The sequence below is a fragment of the Triturus cristatus genome, chromosome 5_1 (assembly GCF_964204655.1).
Source record: "Triturus cristatus chromosome 5_1, aTriCri1.1, whole genome shotgun sequence".
Classification (NCBI taxonomy): domain Eukaryota; kingdom Metazoa; phylum Chordata; class Amphibia; order Caudata; family Salamandridae; genus Triturus; species Triturus cristatus.
In genome coordinates this window covers 778,594,966-778,610,339 of record NC_140587.1, presented here as the reverse complement: position 1 = coordinate 778,610,339, position 15,374 = coordinate 778,594,966, and the positions used below count along the sequence as shown (strand labels likewise).

The window sequence follows — 15,374 nt, the reverse complement described above, 5'->3', positions numbered from 1 at the left end:
GGTTCTCCCTGTCCAAATTATTTGGGTCAGCGCTGGTTCAGTGGTACTTACCTGAACAGGAGCACCATTAAAAAGAGAAGGAGAGTTGTATTTATCAAGCTTCTGGTTCTGAATTGTTCTTGGTTGGAAAGTTCTTTGAGGATGCTGCTGCAGGAGTGGCAAATAAAAGATTATGCATAATGCCTCCAGTCTTTTTATGAAATTGAAACTTGCATAATTATGCCTCCAGTCTTTTAATGAAATTGAAACTTTCCTTCTTGAAAGCTAGTAAATGTTACATTCATTGACATTTTCTAAGACTTGGAGAGCTTGTTTTATTTCCATTCCCCTACAAGTACTAGTAGTTGACATCGACGAAGGGCAACAATCAATAATATTGGTAAAAAGGATGGCCATCTTTAAAAGTTGATAAAGAAGATTATATAACGTCCCATTTAGACGAGGGCCTAATGGAAACCAAAAAAGGTATTATTTTCAAATGGCCTACACATCCAGCATCAGGCATTTAAGCAGCTCGACGGAGGAAAATAATATAATTAAATTAATCGTATTTATATTTATGTATTTTTAAATGAATTTTTTGCATTCTTGATCTCTTAGGCTTTATATGTCACTTGACAATTTTGAATACGGTTTTCCCTATTACACTTTCTGTAGGAAGTTGCCTCAGTCTGTACAATGACGATGAGTCATTACTTCTTCAAGATGGCTGACTCACTGCGTATGGATTAGCGAGTCTCCGAGAGAAATTCTTGTCCTTCCTTTCTGCCAAAGCTCTCATCTAATTTGTGTCCTTTGACTGACTGTCTGGGGACCCATCCGGCACGCATGCGCTCTAGGCGCCGCCGGAGGGGGATGTTTTGGATCTGCTACTTTCCTTCCCCTCCTTGCGTCCCCGCTCCGCCCCTGTCCGGCGGCCGCCTGTGGTCAAAGAAAATGCTTGCTCCGCAGAGCGGCTTGATCCCCCGGATGTGAGACGCTGGCAGAGGGGCCACGGCTGCCGAGCTGGAAAGTTTGCGGGACTCTTTGGGTTGCAGCACCCTCTCGCTCCGAGCAATCGCTGCGCGCGCCCCGGGCCGCCGGCTAGCGCGAGGAGCCCCTGACCCGACCTCGGTGGACGCAACCATGAGTAACTCCCGCAACAACCGCGTGATGGTGGAGGGCGTGGGCGCCCGCGTCTCCCGTGGGCCCGACTGGAAGTGGGGCAAGCAGGACGGCGGCGAGGGGCACATAGGCACTGTGCGCAGCTTTGAGAGCCCCGAGGAGGTGGTGGTGGTCTGGGACAACGGCACCGCTGCCAACTACCGCTGCTCCGGAGCTTACGACCTACGCATCCTGGACAGCGCTCCCACAGGTGAGAGAACCTGCAGGGGCTGAGAGAGCAACATGTCGGTGCAATGTTTGAGGGTATTGCATGCATTAGCAGAGTGTGAGTTACTGAAAGACTGAGATACAGAATGTGATGGGAACTCGGGTGCAGAGATCAAGTAGATGGCACCCTACGGGAAATTGCAACCTACATTCCTCCCCAAAGAATGGGTAAAGTGATAATTGAGAATGTGGATTGACATCCTATACTGACACCCCTTTCCCATTATTGTCTCTGAGCTACTATCGGTTGAAGGTTGAGGCACGAAGGTTTGTTTATACCCGTGGACCTGCTTCCAACTGAATTGAAAACAACTTGCACTTACCCATTGGCGTGATGGCACCTCTACCGAGAAGTTCTATTACGTAACCTTTTAAATCAGTGGGTGTGATCGCAGACTGACTAGCTATGTGGCGATTTTATTCTCAGGTCCCAATATAGAAGCGCAGTTCCGGTGTGCTTTTGTTTTTGGGGAGTTGAACACATTTTGCAGCATGTTGTCACCTTAAATTAACAATATATTTTAAGTGTTTGCTCAGCTTTTAAATACGTGAACTCTGTTTCAGGTAGTTCGCCATACCGTGGCTTAAATCCAATCAAATACACTGATATGACTTTTTTTTTTAAAGTGTGAACAATAAAGATAAAACCGGTCATGCTGGCGGAGCCGTTTAATGAGTCAGAGAATTTTAATTCATGTGCAATATTTGGTGGTTGTCGATCACTATTGTTTGGTTATTGTCACTTTAATACTCTAAAAATAACCGATCATATAGCGCTACTGTGTTCGGCGTGTGTGTGGCTTGAATGGGCAGCAACGCACACCTGTAAAGACACAATGCAGATCGTGAAATGGTTACAGTATGAAATCGCCTTAAACACTTGCTCGTCTTGTAGGCTCCCGTACAACCCTTTCTTTCACCCATATGCAAACTACTTTACTCTTTTACCTCCCATTTGCAGCTTGTCGGTCTGGTGTTTTTCAACTGTTTGCTTCTAGAAAATCTTTTTTTTATCCAACAAACGTATTTAGTGTGCCACACAATGCAGACGTTTCTGCTGTCCTTAAGTATTGAGCAGCTCCGTGTTGTCATTGTGCACCGCCCAGCAGCTCCATTTGGTCCTTTTGGACACTTTAAATTATTCGCAGAGGCCGAGAGCCGTTAGTCCCGCAGCTGGGCCGCCGCTATGAGAAGACATTTACATGACAATGTGGGCGGCCCATCTGTGCCCGACCTTCTGCTTTGCTACGCGGATGCCCCACTGACTGTGAGTTGGGGGAGGCACGCTTTGGGACATTGTCTTCCCTTGAGAGAGCACAAGTCTTTTGTGCACCCCACAAAGAGGCATCCCTACCTTAACCTCTGTGTGGCAAGTGGCCTGGGGTTGATCGGCAGGCGATGTGCAGCGATGCCCATTGGTATGCACACTTTGTCTTCAAGCTAGGCTTTGTCTGGGGAGTTTATTAAAAGTTTAAACTTGTGGACTTTCATCTTGACCAGCCAAGGAGGTAGCACAAGGAAAGTTTAGCTTACTAATTATGAGATGTGCGAAAAGACAGGATACTAAAATTCAGTATGCAGAAGAGACCACCATGTTTTGCCTCTTTTCTTGTCACACATCACCACGGATGTAAATGGAGGATGGTTTTGCAGCAATGCGCATGCTGTAAAGGCTAGGCTTATGAAATGCTGAAGGAACGGTGTCGCTTGTAATGGATGCTCGGGTTCCGAAAGTGCTTTAAGGCATGCAGACGATGGGAATGTACTACAGTACATTTGCCTGTTTGGACCCGAAAGGTTCATGGCCCAGAACATCTGCCTTTTTGCCGTGACTTGTCCTTCCATCTCCTACTACCCATCTCCTCTCACCTTAATCAATCGGCTTCCTCCTTTTCCTACAGGTGTTCTTAGTTTGACCGCAGTGTTTTACCAACATTCCTAGTGTGCCTCAGCAGGCTGTGACGTTTATTTTAGTAATAGTTCTGTTTTGGTTATTTGTTGATTTATATAGCAGGTCTAGAGCTTTTTGTATGAGGGTGCTTTACATCTGCAACATAGGATAAAAGTAACTTTGGGATTACATCAAAAATTCAAAATAACACATTTTATCAGAGTTAAGACTTATAAAAGCAGTTTCTAGAAACAGAACGATGTTTGTTCTAAGAATTGTCAGGACATTTGAGCTGCTTATGGAAGGTAGAGCTTGGTTGGAGTCAGTGTTTTGAGGTTGGGAGGTAGTGAGTTCCTGGTCGCAGTGGCCTCCCTATAGCATGATTTGTTTCTGGGCTGTCACTGTTCTGAATTTGTGGTTTGGAAGAATGGTGTATTTTGTAATTTTTTTTTACACGGCACCTCAGCACCTTTGTTTGCACCTCACCAGTTCTAGGTTTCCCACAGACTTGCTAGTCTGTATCATACAGGACTGGACCTCATTTAGTTTTCACTTGTTCCTCTATGGGTACCACATTTAGTATATACAGTGCCTGCAGTGAACACTGCCTCCTCCCTTCTGCCCCCCCTCCTTAACACCTTTGCTGTTATTTGCATTTTTGTTCTCCCCCCCCCCCCCCCCGACCTCAAAGTATCCGCAACCGTCAGATCTAATATATGTCATGGAAATGCACTATTGTCGATTTCTGAGCCCTGTACATGAATTGCGAACATATATACAAAGGCCACATTTCAAATAAAACTTTGTGTAAACACTGCATATACCTATACGAAAGTTAATGTTGGTAGAATAGCCACCTTCTTCAGCATTTCTTTACATCGTTATTATGACTGTTGTAGGACAAAAGGGTATTTCGGCTTAACTTCTATGCTTCTTTTTTTTCTTGCTGGATGTTGAGTTCAGGTGAGCAAGATTCAGGATATTGATCCTGTCTGAATCTGTCGGTTATGCGTTACTCCTCCATATAGCATTCACAGACCACCATCGAACACGTAACACTGGCATGATCATTAACATATTAATCAATGTATGCTTATTTTAAGTGCTAAGGATCGAAGAATCCCACGGTTCAGGATGTTGAGAAGACATCTTCCGCGTTCTTTGATGCCAACTTTATGTCCCATTTGTGACACGAGGGGGGGGTGCCACCCCTCCCGCTTTAGAAAAAAAAAGTGCTCTTTGGCCACGTTGTAGAGTGTCACCAAAAGGCATTGGCAAAGTTCCCAAACATAAGGCCTGTTCTCTTTGCCAATGCTTGTTTCCACGGACCATCAGCAGTGGCATGTTGTCCTTCCCTTTTACCTGTCTTTCATTGCTGTATAGAATGATCACTACAGGGGCGTCTTACAAAGGAGGTACTGGGAGAAAACCGCTTTAATTGCCAAATAACCAAACTTTAAGTAATATGAACAGATATATCAGCTTCTTGTTTTTTTTTATATATATATATATATATATATATATATATGCTACTTTTGACTGTAATGGATTTTTATCTTTCTTGGATATTTACACTCTTTCTCTATTCCAGAAATATCTGAGTAACCTTACATGGCCATTAGTTAATATATGGATCTGTGTGTATATGTATATATAATATATATATTACACGCATACATATCAAAGCAATACCATTTCAGGCTTAGAGCGCTGCATAAATTATGCAAAAAAAGGAAGTAGGGATCTCTGGGTCATTCCCAAGTTTTAGTCGCAGAGCAGCTTTCTTTTATATGGAACACTCTACAACTGCCCACCTCAAACGTTTGTTTTTCTAGTAGAGTTTATAAACATAAGATTAGCATAGTGCCATGCACACCAAAGCCGTTTGCTATTTTTGCACCAAAGTGTTGAAGCATAGGATTAGCTATTGCCATCCAGACCGAGCTGAAAAGTGAACGCCTTTTACCTCTTCAGGCACATTATTACGGCTTTGGATTAGTAAAATACCACCCAAGCTAACCTGGCATAAATAAAGTCAGTTGCTAACACGTTTTTCGCACTTATTAGAGCTTGTCAGCGAGAAATAGCTTTGTCCAGATAAAGCACCCAATCTAAGTTATAACAATACCCTTTCAGGCTTAGGGCCTGAGTTAGATCTTAGTGGGGCTGCTGCTGTCCCGCCGGTTCCAAGTTCTTTGTCAAGCTGACAGCGGTCCACCTGCTGTATTTAGATGTAGCAGTAATAGACGGTTGACCACTGCGAAGGGTGTCTTCTCTGCTGGCTAACAGTACTCTCTTGCCGTCATGACTGCAGGTTTGCGTCGAGCCTAATTAGATGTTCAGTTGTGCTGGCGGCTGAGTCCTGGTGGAGTGAGGCCATGGTGGTGCAGAGACACTGAATCTGCTTACCTTAAATGTCTGTTTTTTCTGGCTGTGTTTTAAGCAAAGGATAAGCACAGTGCCATCCACGCAGAGCTAGAAAGTGACAGAGCCTAATGTCATTTTTACAGCAAAATCTTTAAGTATAGGATTAGCACCATGCCATCCACGCTGACCTGAAAAATGACAAAAGCCTTTTACCACTCAAGGCATATTATTACGCCTTTGGATTGGTAAAGTACCATCCAAGCCAACCTGGAATGAATAAAAGCAACCCTGACACCTGTTTTCCGCTAGTTTGAGCCCTTCATAGCGGTACAGCTTTGTTCATTTATTTGTTTTATCAATGATGTTTATGGAGAGCGAACCTAGCCCGAAAATGCAAGAGGGCATTGTACTTAAGACCAGGTTAACATTTTGCTGGGTCATGTACAACACAAACTTGCAAGTCAGATACAATGTAACGAGTCAAATGGGGCACAGAGGAAAAGGTTGTAGTCATTTTATGGTAGTAAAATCCTGAGTTGATTGAGGCAGCTCTGATGTGTGGGCTCTTCCACATTCTTGGAGAATAAAAGGAAAAGGCCTTATTCAACAGGCTTTCTTTGTGAGAAAGTGAAAACACAAGCCTGATCGAAGTGCTGCTGCAGGTAGTCCAGTTTTTGAATACTGGAGGAGCTGCCTATCGGAATTTTGCTTTTTGCTTCATATTCTGCCCTCTTGGCTATAAAGCCCCCTTTAATTTGAGAGAAATGCCTCTCCCTCAGTTTGCTACTTCACTCCTGTAGTCCCTGAAATTGTCTGGGATACGTTGCTCGCCTTCTACCAATCTTCGCATGGTCTTTGTTGACTTCAGACAGTTTGGCTCTACATTCAATACTTATGATCAGGTGTGCTAGCAACAGGACAAAAACTTTGAACACAACTGGGCCCATGGATGTAGAAAGTGCCACACGAATGCCTTTGAGTCTTAATTGGAAAATGGTTGGACTGACAGTGTTGAAGGCTTCATAGATATCCAGTGGTATGAGTGCAACTTCATCACCCAGTGTTGCTGACTCTCTCATCTTAGGATGAAAGCCAGCCCATGAAAGATAAGGAATGGGGCTGACTCTATAGAAGTAGGGGCATTTGTTTGGTAACCTGTTTCTCCCTGATCTTAGCTGAGTGGAATAGCATAAATGGGTCTGTAGTGTAACAATTTTCCGTCTAGTATTGTCTTTAAAAAAAAATCTTAACTACAGCCTGTTGGTACGAAGGCTGGATGGGGATTTTTTGTAGTCATTTGTTAATTATGACACCCACATCTTAAAATAGGCAGTAAGTCTGTGAGGATTTCTAGTGTCACCTGTAAACAAGATGCACTAGCACTTGGTTTTTCCTGACTTGACAGACAGGCAAGCAGACATTCTCTCTGACATACAAACTCTAATTCCTATTTCGTTTCTCTCAGAACACTTCCTTGTTTTGTAGTCCCATACCCATGAACACCATGCCGACCAATGTGTTGTGTGCATGAGTAGGTGTCCGTTCTCAAGTTGGAGAATCCATAGTGGTTCATTCTTGTTCCCAGTGCACGCCTATTTTCTCTTCTGTATCATCTAGTTTGGCAGCCTCTTGGATTATGCCAAACAGTATGCACTGTAAAGTACAGTGTGATTTACTAAAAGAATGCCATCTGAGTGAACATGTACACGTTTACAGACTCTACCCTCACTCTGAGAAGAACCTTTTTGCACTTTTCCCTGTTGGCAGTTGTCATATGAAAACAAAGTTAAGGAGATTGTGCATCGAATTTGGTAATGGGAAGAGACAATGTATCTGAGCATTGCTTTCCATGCTTCAACGGCTGCAAACTTGAGTATTTTATTTATTAATTATTTTGAGCAGCCAACTTTGTCAAAAATATTGGAGGTCAAGAAGCAGGATAACATGGTAGCCTTCTGTGACTAGCTGAGGTTAAAGAATGAGATGCTTTCAACGATGTCATCCTGAGCTAGAGTACATATGTTTTTTCTTTGAGATGTAATGTAACTTAAACAATGCAATAGGTCTTATCTATGTCAGAGCTATTGGCTTTCCCAATGTCATTTAGTCATGTTGTAAATCAGCGTGGCTGCTCTTTAGCATGACCAAACATTAGTAGAGTGGATTGTCTTGGAGTAGCCGCAAAAAAACTATCATCCCCCTTGTGCTGATTCAATCAATCTTGTGGAACACCCCTATTGTTCTATTATCACATTCATGCATACATACTCAAAATACATAAAACCAGTTTTTTTTCAAAAGATGTCTCCTCCTTTATTAAAAAAATGTTCCTTTTTATATTCATGTAACACTGAATCACAATAATTGATATTTATATACAGAGCCACAGACTCAATGTCAATATTCTAAATAAATATTTCATAAAAAAATTTCAGCGATCAATCTTATACGAAGATGTAAAACAAAAACAGAAGGCCTCCTTTGTCACACCTCTTATTTACACTTGTTTAAAAATTACAATATTCACTGATCTTTATCTGTGAATCTCTGCACATGAATAACTCTTAATAATCATTTCACATATTATCAAAATCCCATACAAACATTTTTTTAAAAGCAGTGAATCACACCAATGTTCATACAAGTATAGTAAAAGCAAAAGTGTCGACTCGGGGTTTCGGTGGACTTGTCTTATTCTGCACCACCTTCTTCAGGATAAGCTTTTATTTTTAGAAGACAGTTGGGTTCTCTTTGAGGTATGTTGTCTTAGCCACAAATAATAAATCTCATTGTGGTAGGAAAATTCCAGGCGATCAATGTACCTGTGGTTACTTACGATTATAATCCTTATTAGTTCCACATTTTCACTGGTTTACACACTTTCCTTTCATCAATGAGGAAGCGTGCATTTATTTTAAAAATTCTGGTCACCCTATTTCTGTAATTTTCCAGAGTGTTCATTGACATATCATTTTTTTCCGCAGCCGTCTCACTTCTATTTTTTAAGTATCCTCTAATGCAAGTTGTTCTGGCAAAGATGTCAGTCTGAGCTAGAGCACATATGCTTTCTCTTTGAGATCTAATGTAACTTAAACATTGCAATAGGTCTTATCTATGTGAGAGCTATTGGCTTTCCTAATGTCATTTAGTCATGTTGCACATCAGCGTGGCTGCTCTTCAGCATGGCTAAACATTAGTAGAGTGTATGGTCTTGGAGTAGTACAGTTGTTGGTGTAATTAACTAAAGTGTCAGCAGAGGCGGCAAATAGGGTGAAAGAAACATAAATAAGCTGTATGCTTGTGCTAAAAGTAGGAAATCACATTGCCTGTCCAGTAATACTAAAACACGTATAAAATAAAAAAATACCGTGTTCCTAAAAGACAAGGAAGAACATGTACTTGGTCCATGCTCCAGGGAGGAGCTAACACAAGAAATGAAAGAAAGCCTACAGGAGCTAAGCAATCAAAAGATTGCAAATGAGTGACCATGAAAAACTAATGGTGTGCAGTGGGCGGGTTGTAAGTCTACTGAATTGTAAACAATGTCTGTCAGCACAGCACATCCAAGTCCTAAACTGGTTACCATTGATTGGCGTCTTCGCCATTGATAAATCTTTTTCTTGATTGGTCAGTGGCAGCTGGGCTGGTTTAATTTTGCCAGTGGTCCCCTCACACAATTTCTGTTCCTTCCTTGTTTGCTTCCTGCCTTCTTCAGATAGCAGATTTGAGCTGGCACATGTCACATGAATCAGTTCACAATGCCTCTGTTACTCCACTCTAGTCCACCCTACTCTTCTTTAAGCCACTAACTTTTAGTCAAGCTGAACAGCAGCCATTCACATGTACAACATGGCTAAAACACATGGGCAAATCCAGTTGTGCTCGCATAGGCGAGGCCTCTTGCCTTTGCCAGTGCTTGTTTGAAGAATCATCACACTGCATTCAGTAGCATTCTTGTTTGTTAAATATTGCTGTGTAGCCCAGTGACACAACTATCAGTGAGGAGCAGCATTCATAATTTAGCAACAGAGTCAGGTTTCTGTGTTTGAAGAGGATGCAGCTGTAGCCAGGTGTTTTCAAAAATAGGTTTAACAGCAGCAAACATTTTTTCTGTAAAGACTGTTTGTTAGGCTCCTTTACATATTGACCTGAAACCATTTTGAAGTTTGCTGAGAATGGCTGTCTGTTGATTCTCTTTATTGTTTTGCTTTTTTGTATATAGTTACCTCTCTGACTAGATAGTGTCCAGTGGTGACTCGCATGCATCTTGCATATAGCCATCTGGGTTTAATACTGATGCACTTTCTATAGTGTCCGCACGTGACTCCCACGGCCACCGCAGAGTGCTAGATTGGCTTTGCAAACGTATTTAGAGTGACTGCACGCCATTAGTATAAATAGGATGATATGTGAAGGACTAAAACCATTTGTAGTACATTAGCATTAACGCTGAGAGGTCCTTGGGTGTAGGAGATGGCTGCAGCAATATATTGGCTATTGAGAGACTATTCAGGTAGTCATTTATCACATGCAGGGAAAAAAATATGTACAGAAAAGGTGGCTTATAATGGATTTCCTAAATCTGACTTGAACTCGTTGAGGCAGGTCTAGAGTCTTGAGAGAGCAGAGATCTGCGTCACACCAGGCTCCACTGTTAATAACCCTAATTAGACCCAATGAGTATGACCGTGGACTTGGTGTTGCCCTTTTTCCGAGTTTGTACGTGTGTTACATAGTTGCTTTGCGTAGCCTTAAAAGCAACTTTCACAATTGGCTGAGGTACGTAGCAGCAGTCTTTAGTCGAAACAGAATTGTTGTCCTGTCAGGACTTTGCTTCAGTGAGTCATGGTAGTATTGTATAATTTACTTGCTGCTCTGCCACAAAGACAGACTTTTCGTGCAATCGCATCTTTGTTTCTTTAATATTTTGGCAGTCTGCACCCCTGTGTCATAGTGTTTCATATTCTTAACTTTGACGTAGCTTTATTGTACAGCTGTACTGTCCCGCCCTCTAATATTGTTCTCATAAGATACAACAGACAGTTATTTGACTGCTGCATCTGGAGATTGGTCCTGTGTGACTACAAACATCTTGATATCTCTTATCGGACCTAGCCTCTTCTGAAGTAGTGCTAATTCCATTTACTGTGGTAATTTTAAACCTCAAATGTTCAATTAATTATACTTATGCCTCCCTGCTTAAATTCCTTTACACCTCCAGTGGTCAGGCTCCTGTTCACCTACATGCTTTCTTGCTTACCCTGATTTCAAAAGGATTAACGACCAAGAACGCTCCATCAAGCACTAAGGTTCCCAGAATAAGAACAAGACTGCTGCCTTCCATGCTAATACAGACCTCACAGCAATCGAAGTGTAGGAGTTTCACTATCATACCTATCACAACCCTTCCACTTCTGAGCACCATTCCACCACAATTATTGCCCCATTCACAGCTAATGTCATCAATGAAATTATCTCGATCTATAAAAAGGGTTCTCCAGTGGAACAGCGAAATTGCAAACCAATTAGCCTTCTAGATTGTTCCCAGAAGGTATTTTGCACTATACTTTTTGATCAACTTCACACCATATAATCTTAACCTCTTTCCAAGCAGGTTTCAGAAAGGGCATTAGCACAATTGCCCACTTTTTTCGGGTTATGTTAATTTATTGGCAAACAGTGGTTTTGGGCAGTGGTAGTCTTTTATATCGTCTTTGCCGACTTATGTTCAGCATTTGACATGGTACCCTGGATAAACCTCTGGCAGGTTTTGTCTGCCAGAGGTTTATCTGCCCTCTGATCTCTTGGCTATTTTAATTAGTCATCGTTTAGGCAACTTTGCACAAGTGCGGTGTGGTGTGACAGGTAACCTAATGGCTCCTTTTTCTGTGGATCGTGGGGTAAGGTAGAGATGTGTGCTTGTTCCCACCCTTTTTTCGTTATATGTAAACAACCTGTTCTCCTTTTTAGATGATTGTGAGCCTAGGACTCACCTAGGCTGGCTAGCACAAAGACCCTGGCCTTAATGTTCGCGGATGATACTCTTTTAATTTCAAAATCCCCTATGGGACTACAGACTATTCTGTGCCGTTTTGAGAAATTCTGCGAGCAGAGGGGCCTAGAAATGTTGGAAAAACAAAATACACTATTTAGAATTCAGGTCACTCTACGTGGGCCAACCCTAAGCTTCTAGGTTTTTCCATAGAGTAGGTTAAGGTTTTTGATTATTTGGGGTTGAACCTCACGGAGGATATGGATTGGTGTCACCATATGGACAAAAGGAGACTTAGGCTTATGCAGTACAATGGGGTGCTACTAAGAGCACAACAAGGTACGCAATATTGTCCAATTTCACCAGTCATATAAGTTTATACGGTGCAGGTTTTGGGAGCTGCTATGTATGGTCCTGACCTCTGGGGCCACACAAAATTTCTAATTTACAAGTCTCAGAGAACAAATTCCTATGACCGTTATTAGGTCTCCCCACTAGCACTCCGTTAGTCCCTCTGAGACTTAATATGGGATTGCGGTCTATAACGGAGGAAATGGGCCTAAGGCCCATTCTCTATTGGCGACTGATTTGGGCTATGCCTGCACTTTTGTCATATCAGGCTGGTCTCAAAGATGTGCTGATTATAGTAGGTAGTAAAAATATCTTTTGGATTAGTTCTGTGAAAGACCGCCTTGCTAAGATTGGGTGCAGTGATCTGTGGCAAGTACCTGAGAATACACTTGTCACCATTGGCACCAGATTAAAGAAAGGTATCGCCAGTTAAATTGGGCCAGATTTTGTCAAATTCTCATTTGGGTACTATGACGGAACAATTTCTACTAGTTTAAGTAACTTACAGTTTTGAAGAATTTTTAGATGATATTGAATCCCCGTTAGCTCGAAAGCTTTATTTACATTTTAGATATGGAGCATTACCAATAGCGTCTCATACCAGCAAATGGGCCACAAATTTGGCCCAGCAGGATGCTCATGCCCCACTTGTGGGCCTGAGAAGGAAACCATAGAGCACATATTTTTTTCTGCCCTACTTATCTTTTCATTAAGAAAAAGTGTCTTATTCCAATTTGCTGAGGCTTGGGCACTAGAGCTCACAAAAATGCCTTTCAAATATTGAAGTCCGATGTAAGCCAAACTATTGTTTTTGCCCTGTCTTGCTTTCTCCTAACAATGTGGAGAATTTGGCAAGTGCTTTGCACTGAAAAGGATACTTTTCGCTTATTTACTGTGTATGTGTTTATCTGTAAGTTTTTAAACTAATATGTGGTATATTGCAGTTTTTGTCTTCCAGTGCTTTGTAATAGGTTTTTTTATTTTATTTTTTTATTGAAATTTCAGCTCAACAACGACAAACCAGTCGAACAAGCCAGATACATATCGAGTAAGCAAAATTCTGTTTCAAATGAGCCCACTTTTTACATGATAGCCATGGTATAACGCACAACAACCACCTCACCAAAATCACACATGTAATACATAGAACTCAAATGCCCTAGTACACACACATAATATATCTGATGCGATACAAACATATGATTTCCAGACATGTCTTTACCTGAGAGGGCCAGTTACAGAGTCACACACCCCTTTATTCGCCCAGTCTTGTGTCACCTGTACTGTATGATAGAAAATACATGTGAGGCATTAATATAATAAAACTACAATAATGACTACTACGCCACCTCTTCCGACGTCTCGGCTTCTCCTTGTGAGTTCATTTTCCAAGTCAAGAATGGGTCCCATATGTTCCGGGGTCTAGAAGCGGGCGGCAGCAACTCCCAACATGTACCTAGTTGGGTATGACCGGATGTGCTGTCCCTAACCCATTCCTTAACGGAGGGCACCCTCCGCCTACCCCAGTGCACTGCGACCTGACGCTTTGCAAATAAAAGGAGAAGGGCATGCAGTTTACGCAACTTAGGAGGCGTGTCCTTTACTTATCCCAGTAGGCCCATCACGGGAGATGTCAGTGCCAACCCCAGTATGTCATTCACCGAATCAAATATTTCCACCCAAAAAGCAGCTACCCTGGGGCAATTCCACGCCACATGCAGAAATGTAGCCGGCGCAAAACCACACCTCCAGCAATCACTCTCCGCTCGAAGGCCCATTCGATGGAGACTAACCAGAGTTCTGTAATATCTATGCAGATATTTGAAATGGATCAAGCGTAACTTATAATTCGGGGAAAGCTCCGATAATTGTCCACAGCAATATTCCCATTGCTCGTCAGATAAGTCTGTATCTAACTCCGCGTTGCAATTTTTGAGAAGAGTTTGGCGTCTCGATCGGGGCAGTGTCTTGCATGCGTGAGTACAGGCGAGTGACCAGTTTCCGTGACTAGGGGAACTTCAGCAGATTTTCCAGTGCAGACATTGTCGTCGGCGCCCTTGGGAAGTCCACCCACAAGGAGTGACACGCCGTGCGAATTTTTATGATATAAAAAGATTTCAGCAAATGTCACCGCCTGTCCCTCGATCGCGACAGGCGGAGGACGAAATGTGTCTCCGGGATATAAGTCCTTGAACGTCTGGGGCTTCATTTTCGTAGCTAGTGTCCTACTTATGCTGTCTTGTACACAAGACATCATTGGGTTTTGTAGCAGAGGGACAGAAGGGGCATAGATCAACGGGAGTCTCGCCCTCTTACGCAATTCCTCCCACGCCCAGCACAGAGTTCCAGCCGAATCTATATCTCTGCGAGGGCGGCGAGGCTTTTGATACAGCGCCACCTTAAGCGGGACTGGGGCCATGACGTCCGCCTCGACTACTACATGCGGCTGGAATGGGGTCGGGTATACCCAATATTGCAAGAACTGGGCTTGCGCACGTACCGCGTAGAGGTGCATATCTGGGGCTCCCAGACCACACTGCCTCAGTGGGAGAGTGAGAAGATCCCATGATGCTCTGACCTGCCCACCCGCCCACGCCAGCGTGAGGAGATGAGACTTAAGTGTGTTTAAAAAGTGCTTAGGGATCGGTATGTTGACAAACAAATACAAAAATTTTGGTAAAATGACCATTTTGGCGAGGGCTTCCAGGGACAGCGGCAGCTTCGCCTTTTTTTCCACTTTGTCCTCCAGGCACACCATTGTATGGCCGTAATTTAGGCGCCACACTTCCTGCGTGTCGCGGCATACCCAGACCCCCAAGTACTTCCCCTTGCGCTGGGAGGCGGGAGAGGTTAACTCTGATGTCATCTGAGGGGTGCCATCAGTTAACGGAAAGATCACAGATTTAGCCCAGTTAATGCACACACCCAAAAGCCCGCCAAAGCGGATAAATTCCCTCAGCAACGGGTCCAGATTATCTTCAGGGTTTATGATATACAACCGAGAAATGAGCAGGTTACGGGAGCTAAAACCAATACCTCTCATGGTGTGGTGTTGCCTGACTCGAGCCGCTAGGGGCTCCATTTCAATAGCAAACAGGAGAGGGGATAGTGTGCACCCCTGTTGAGTCCAACGCGAGATTGAGAAGGGGTCGGATAACAAACCATTTACCCGTACGTGCGCCGAGCGAGAGGTGTATAGCAGTTGGGTAAACTTTATAAAAAGCGGGCTGAATCCCATTCGCTTTATGATGGAGAATAAGTAGGACCATTTAAGTGTGTAGAACGCTTTGGTGGCGTCCAAAAATACCACTGCAGCCTTTTCGTCTGGGTGCAGATAATGGAGGACTGAAAAAATCGTTCTTAAATTGTGGGATGTGGATCTCCCCGGGATGAAGCCCGACT

The 15,374-nt window shown here is 43.0% G+C and overlaps 1 protein-coding gene across 2 annotated transcripts in view; it reads left to right on the top strand.

Moving 5' to 3' along the window:
• The first annotated feature begins 788 nt into the window (after window positions 1–788).
• The window catches only part of MIB1 (MIB E3 ubiquitin protein ligase 1), a 376,461-nt gene continuing 361,875 nt past the window's right edge, over window positions 789–15,374 (top strand). The window contains exon 1 of one of the 2 annotated variants that reach the window (XM_085605778.1): window positions 789–1,354. In XM_085605778.1, coding sequence (XP_085461904.1) covers window positions 1,126–1,354 — 229 coding nt within the window. In that variant the 5' untranslated portion in view covers window positions 789–1,125. The remainder of the gene's footprint in view (window positions 1,355–15,374) is intronic. The other variant, XM_085605777.1, reaches the window with a different exon arrangement.